The following is a 7,500-nucleotide window of genomic DNA, read 5'->3' as shown; positions in this document are numbered from 1 at the left end:
ACTGCAAGAGAGGTAAGAAGGTGTTGTAGCCCCGCCTCTCTGGACACAAATAACTTTATTACGATAATAATAATAATAACTATGTCGTAGACTAAGAAACTTACTATGTTTGAGTACAAAAGACACAAAACAATGTATTTTTGAATCATTCATTCACAGAGTTCTGTGTAGATCACATGTGTCAAACTTAAGGCCCGCGGACCGAATGCGGCCCGCCACGTCATTGTATGTGGCCCGCGAATCCGCCAGCAAAAACAAAATAAAAATAAAAAAAAGATTTCTTTTTACTTTTTTTTTTTGGAAAAATAATTTAAAGTTAGACTTGATAATAAAGGTATCCCCATGGTCTAAATGATGAGATAGAAAGTTGAAATGATGAGATAGCGTGTTGTCTGTGTACCGAGATTAAAACGATCACAACAGGTGGACAGGAGAGGCAACAGCCCGAAAAGAGGTTTCAACGATTGAAAAAGATCCACAAATAATCCCAAAATGTCCACGAAGAGAAACATTGATGCAGAGGCAAGAAAATGTAATGAAAGATGGGAAAGTGAACACATGTTTGTGCTTCAAGGAGAACAACGGGTCTGTCTTCTGTGTTATGAGGCGTGTCGGTGATGAAGGATACAATTCACGTCGGCATTTTGACACCAAACACGGAGCTAAATTTAGCCTCCGAGAAAAACATCAAACTGTCCAAGAACTAAAAGGCAGACTGCAATCACAGCAGAATATATTGACACAGCTACAGCCCAGTGCATGCTGAAGGTATGTGAGCAGAGCTCCGACCAGATACAGACTTTTACAAATGTCAGTTTGTGAAGAAACACCATCGCAGACGAGTTGATGAACTAGCAGCAATCTAACAACACAGCAGCTAAGAGACGAGCAGGTACTTGTGTTTGTAATGAACTGCTGATGAAAGCACAGACAACACGGATACATCATCTATCATGTTCATCAGACCTGACTCTCAGTGAGCAGCTCTTGGATGTAGCTGCACAGGACGACGACAGGGAGGAACATTAGTGATGCAGAGAGGTGAACAAACAGCTTTGAACAAAGTTAATGTCAGAACTTGTGTTTGATATTTGTCTTTGTTCTTTTCTTTAATAGTTTGATCTTTGATAGAGTCATGTGGGTTTCTGAACCCTCAATTAAAATGATTTATGTTATAACAACAGAAATGTGCTTAAATATCATTTTTCATTGATATAACTGCATGTACAATATGTTTACACTTGAATAAACAATAATCAAATGCAGAGAGAGTTATTTAACAATATGTCAGGAGAAGATAGTTACAGTCTTACAGTTAACCGGCCCTTTGAGGACCGTGATGCTGATGTGGCCCAGAGAAGATGAGGTTGACACCCTGATATAGATCAGCGCTCTCAAACTCATTTCCACTCCGGGCCACATCAGCATCACGGTCGCCCACAAAGGGCCGGTTGTAAATGTAACTACTCGTAACATATTGTTCAATAACTCTCTGCATTCACAGTTTAAAGTCTTCAATGTACTCACAATACATTTCCATGTTAAATGTACAGTAACCAGCCAAAGAGCTGCTTCTATGACTGTTTCTATCTCATCATTTTGACTTTCTATCTCAGAATTATGACTTTCTATCTAATAACTTCGACTTTCTATCTCATAATTTCGACTATGGGGATATTTTTATTATTATTAGTCTAACTTAAAAAAAAAAAGAAATAAAATTTTTTTTTTGCTGGCGGATTCGCGGGCCACATAAAATGACGTGGCGGGCCGGTTTCGGGCCGCGGGCCGGGAGTTTGAGACCCCTGGTTTAGATGGTCCAGTAGGTCGTTACTCACACAGCAGCTTCCAGATAAACTATGATGAATATCTACAGAGAGGAAGTGAAATATTACTCATTTCACAAGTCTTTGGACAGAAACACACCTGAGGAGCCGTCTGATTGTCGGCCATGTTTAGGGAGGGAAGTCACCTCTGACCTGTGATTGTTGGAGCGGTCAGACGTCGAGCTGCCTACGTGCAGACTGAGGAGTGTGTGTGTGTGTGAGTGAGTGTGTGAGTGTGTGTGTGTGTGAGTGTGCGTGTGTGAGTGTGTGTGTGTGAGTGAGTGTGTGTGTGTGTGTGTGTGTGTGAGTGTGTGAGTGAGTGTGTGTGCCTTTTCATCTATTTCATCAACTTCATAATCACTTTACATCTCTGCTGATGAATAGAGTTCATTTAAAAAGCAATAAAATCAACTCGCAGACTTTAGTAAATGTATCCTACACAACATAAAACATTTTAACACCTTCAAACAATTCTTTATTTAATGATAGAATGTCAAAATTAACTTAAATTAAGTTAAAATATATTGAAAAAGAAATACACTTTAAAAATGCAACCATTTAATCGTTAATTAATAAAAACAAAAACAAAGGGATTACATTCTGTCATCATTTTAATTCTTAATAAATCTTTTTTTATTTAATAAATGTGCTGTTGGAGTAAATACGTCATATTTTTACCTCATAAATCTCATAATTCTGTCTGAGTAAATGTCATAAATGTGATTTAGTTTCTCATAAATCTGAGTAATTGAAGAGAGTATTAATATTTCTGCCATATTTTGTACATTTCATCTATTTTTGCTGTAATTTGGGCTCCTCCTCGTGTCACAGCTTCGTGATTGATGTGACGCTCCACACGATGAGAAAGTAGTCCCTGATTACTCGGTGAAGTGGTGAAGCGCCTCAGAGGAGGCTGATTGTTCAATAAAACTCACCTCATTAGTCAGAATGAGACGTTTGAAGTGTTTTCTCAGCTCTTTCCCTGAACGCTCCCTCTCATGTAAACATCTGTATCGGCTCCTCGCTCACACTCCAGCACTTTAGCCGTTATCTGCCGCTCGTAACTCTTCCGTTACTTTCGGATCTGAACCCCGGAGGCCATTTTGTTCTGGTTGCATCAGCGTTTAGAGCGGCGCTGTTAAGAGAGGACACGCTGTGATCCTCAAGGTAAGGAAAGGAAGGAAGATCTCAGCCCCAAGAGTGAGAACAGGATGTTTTCATGATGTCTGTGTCTCCTTGTGTGTGTGTGTGTGTGTGTGTGTGTCTCCTTGTGTGTGTGTGTGTGCGAGTGTGTGTGCGCGTGTGTGTGTGTGTGCGCGTGTGTGTGCGTGTGTGTGTGTGTGTGTCTCCTTGTGTGTGTGTGTGTGTGTGTGTGTGTGTGCGCGTGTGTGTGTGTGTGCGCGTGTGTGTGCGTGTGTGTGTGTGTGTGCGTGTGCGTGTGTGTGGGTCGTCCACTCTGGACGGCAGCCAATCAGCAATCAGACGAATAGGAAGTAATCCTGGACAGGAAGCCGGCCGACACGTAGCCAGACGAAGAGTTTGTTTGTAATAAGATTTAATGTAAAAAATAAATCCATTTACAAAAAACATGAACATTTTTATTTGAATAAATAATTAGATTTGATTAAATAACAAATCTACAAAAGATGCCAACATTTTAATGATTTATTCTTTATTTAAAACGCAATCTCTTTACAAACTATTCTACATACTTTTTAATCACTGCCCTTCTCCACTTTCTGTCATAAAGTTGATCTTTTTAATCTCATAAACTTTAACTGTATACGATACTTTTGATTTAATATATTATGTTAATTTAGTGAATGTTCAAAATGTCATAGTTCTGATTTTAGTAGCATTTTGACTCATTAAATCACGTAAATGTGACAAAATATATTACTTTTAAAATTGCAGTTCTCTTAATTTTAAATAGCAAAAGTAACTCAAAATGTTGTACATTTTTATAAAAACTCTTATTAGTTATTAACTCTTTAGAAAACGTAAAATTGGCAAAATCCAAATGATAAGATAAGCAGTAACTGTGGAGAACATTTTGTCATAAATCAAAATCCACAAATAGATGAACTCCAACAAAAAACCCGGTAAAGAAAGAGAGTAGCTTCTTCACCTCCATCATGATCTCTGTTCCCTCCAGACGAGGCTCTAACGTCTCTCTGGTGTTGGACATGTCGGCCCTCGGCTCCGTGGAGCCCCTCAGCGTCGCCGTTGCGGCGCCCAGAGAGGCGGCGAGCAGAGAGTACCTGCTGGCCGCCGGCCGGCCTCTGACGCGGCAGCAGCTCCGCGACGTCGTCACCAACACGCACAAGCTGCACGCCGAGTTCGCTGTAAGTCGTCTTTGAACGTTCACGCAGTTTTTAAATTTTTATTCAAATGTTGAGGAGGGTTAGCGTGAGTCAGAACCACAAGGTCGTAGGTTTAAATCCCGCCCACCGAACACTACAGCCACTCAAATTATCAAAGAGTTTATACCAGTTTATACTGTATTTTGTCACTGTAACGAACCCTTTATAGCATTTACACAACCAGAATCACAACAGTCTGCGTGCTAGAGATTAGCATCAGCAGTTAAGAGATTAACATTAGCGATTAGCACCAGCGAGTAGCACTAGCGATAAGCATTTGTGATTAGCGATTATTGAAGTCATTAGCATTAGCAATTATGGTTTAGTGATTAGCATTAGCGCAACCAGAATCGCAACAACAGTCAGCGTGCTAGAGATTAGCATCAGCAATTAAGAGATTAGCACTAGCGATTAGCATTGATGATTATTGAATAGTCATTAGCATTAGCGATTATTGATTAGCATAAGAAAATTGACAGGTTGACAGCTTTCATGAACGTTCGGTTAAAAACTGTTAACGTCGACAATTTAAATGAACGTAGACCACGCCCAGCAGCTTTCTGTATCTGTAGCATGAAATCATTGTGGAATTAGCATGCTCGCTAGCTAGCTAGCCGCTAAATGAGTGGAATTTAACAACTTAATGATCAATAGGGCTGGATATTAAACTTCAATACGTCTTGAATACAAAATAAGGTGTCGAAAAACGGATGATATTTGACATTTGTATCAACTGGCATAGCATAAAGATAATTACCAGCCATACTCATTGATTCATTAAGACCTAAAAGTAGTAATCTTGCAGTTTTGCTGACACTAATACCTTCAAGTACTGTGACTGACATTAAATTCTTCCATCTCAGGAAATTCCAATGAATTTTATTGATCCCAAGGAGCTCGATATTCCAAACCACGGGACCAAGAACAGATACAAGACCATACTGCCCAGTGAGTACTCTGTGTGTGAGTGTGTGTGTGTGTGTGTGTGTGTGAGAGAGTACTGTGTGTGTGTGTGCAAAATAATCTGTGTTACTAGGAAACAGTAACTGTCCCAAAACAGTCTTCAACTCTCATTTCCTGTTGAACCAGGAAGTTGTTTTATTATGTGGGAGGGGCTTAAGGTCAAAGGCCAACAACCTCAAGGACGAGCTAATATCGCACACACACACACACACTCACTCTCTCTCTCTCTCTCTCTCTCTCTCTCACACACACACACGTACACTCGAACAATATATTTTCCTCAGAGCGTAGTTTGTTCTCACACAGCCAGCCAAGCATTTAGCCTGATTAACACATTATATAACTAACACACACACACACACACACACACACACACACACACACACACACACACACACACACACACACACACACACACACACACACACACACACACACAGTGATTGTTTTTTGTTTGTGCACTTGTGTTTTTGAGAGGGGGCGGGTTATCAATGTAACAGTGAGCGAGAGGGGGAGGGGTTCCTTCCTTCCTTCCGACCAATCAAGGCTAAGGAATGCTCCCCTCCGGCTGCTGTCAATCAAACTCCTTCCTGTCTTTGAGTTGTGTCGACGTTTCTAAAGTGTTCTAAACCCAGTCTGGACCGACTGAGGACTGAGTCTAAAAGAGGGTCAGAAACCAGTCAGGACTGAGTCTAAAAGAGAGTCCGAACCCAGTCAGGACTGAGTCTAAAACAGGGTCAGGACTGAGTCTAAAAAAGGGTCAGAACCCAGTCAAGACTGAGTCTAAAAGAGAGTCTGAACCCAGTCAGGACCGAGTCTAAAACAGGGTCAGGACTGAGTCTAAAAGAGGGTCAGAACCCAGTCAGGACTGAGTCTAAAAGAGAGTCTGAACCCAGTCTGGACCGAGTCTAAAAGAGAGTCTGAACCCAGTCAGGACCGAGTCTAAAAGAGGGTCTAAACCCAGTCAGGACTGAGTCTAAAAGAGGATCTGAACCCAGGCAGGACTGGGTCTAAAAGAGAGTCTAAACCCAGTCAGGACCGAGTCTAAAAGAGGGTCTAAACCCAGTCAGGACTGAGTCTAAAAGAGGATCTGAACCCAGGCAGGACTGGGTCTAAAAGAGAGTCTAAACCCAATCAGGACCGAGTCTAAAAGAGGGTCCCGACCCAGACAGGACTGGGTCTAAAAGAGAGTCCGAACCCAGTCAGGACCGAGTCTAAAAGAGGGTCTAAACCCAGTCAGGACTGAGTTTAAAAGAGGGTTAGAACCCAGTCTGGACCGAGTCTAAAAGAGGGTCTAAACCCAGTCAGGACCGAGTCTAAAAGAGGGTCCGAACCCAGTCAGGACTGAGTTTAAAAGAGGGTTAGAACCCAGTCAGGACCGAGTCTAAAAGAGGGTTAGAACCCAGTCAGGACTGAGTTTAAAAGAGGGTTAGAACCCAGTCAGGACCGAGTCTAAAAGAGGGTTAGAACCCAGTCAGGACCGAGTCTAAAAGAGGGTCCGAACCCAGTCAGGACTGAGTGCTGCCTCCTCTGTCCTAGACCCTCATTCCAGAGTGATCCTGAAGTCGAAGACCTGCAACGACCCGCTGAGCTGCTACATCAACGGCAACTACATACGGGTGAGTAGTTCATGAAGTGACTGTAGCTGACGGATGAATGAGTGAAACGTAATATCTCTCTGCTTTGTAGTGAAGTAGAAGTGAGTGTCATGAACAATACTCAAGTAAAGTACTTCAAATTTGTACTTAAGTACATGTACATTGAGAACAAACATCAAACACACAGCCATCATCACATCATCTATCTGCCATATCAACACACACACACACACACACACACACACACACACACACACACACACACACACACACACACACACACACACACACACACACACACACACACACACACACACATGCACACACACTCATGCAGTGAAAGTACCCTCCTGATACAATAGAGCTTCTTCCTGTCAGGAAGCTTCACTGAAACAATTCAAACTGTCCAACCTCATAAAGAACGACGTCTCAGTCCCACGTTATGAACTCCAGTCGTACAAACACTCTTAATGCTTAACTGTAATAACACAAACAAAAGATAAATCCTCATGAATAAAGATATAAATAGCTGCACTGATGATGTATTTTAGCTCTTTGAAGTCGTCCACAGCGCTGTGTTTCTACTCTGCTGACGCTGGCCTGTGATTGGCTGCTGCCCTCAGGGTTACCTCGGCGAGGAGAAGGCGTTCGTCGCCACCCAGGGCCCGATGGTGAACACGGTCAACGACTTCTGGACGATGGCCTGGCAGGAGGAGTCGCCCGTCGTCGTCATGATCACCAAACTGAAGG

At 42.1% G+C, this 7,500-nt stretch overlaps 1 protein-coding gene across 1 annotated transcript in view; it reads left to right on the top strand.

Moving 5' to 3' along the window:
- ptprr (protein tyrosine phosphatase receptor type R) overlaps positions 1-7,499 on the top strand; it is a gene marked incomplete at its 3' end in the record, with an annotated part of 16,290 nt that extends 8,791 nt beyond the window's left edge. The window contains exons 8-12 of the mRNA XM_079294839.1: positions 1-12; positions 3,982-4,171; positions 5,053-5,137; positions 6,692-6,771; positions 7,374-7,499. The exon at positions 1-12 is cut by the window's left edge and continues 108 nt beyond it. Of these exons, the coding sequence (XP_079150965.1) occupies positions 1-12; positions 3,982-4,171; positions 5,053-5,137; positions 6,692-6,771; positions 7,374-7,499 (493 nt within the window). The remainder of the gene's footprint in view (positions 13-3,981; positions 4,172-5,052; positions 5,138-6,691; positions 6,772-7,373) is intronic.
- Position 7,500: the final 1 nt, after the last annotated feature.

Source organism: Melanostigma gelatinosum (assembly GCF_949748355.1).
Source record: "Melanostigma gelatinosum genome assembly, chromosome: 22".
NCBI lineage: Eukaryota > Metazoa > Chordata > Actinopteri > Perciformes > Zoarcidae > Melanostigma > Melanostigma gelatinosum.
This window is presented reverse-complemented; position numbering and strand designations above follow the sequence as displayed.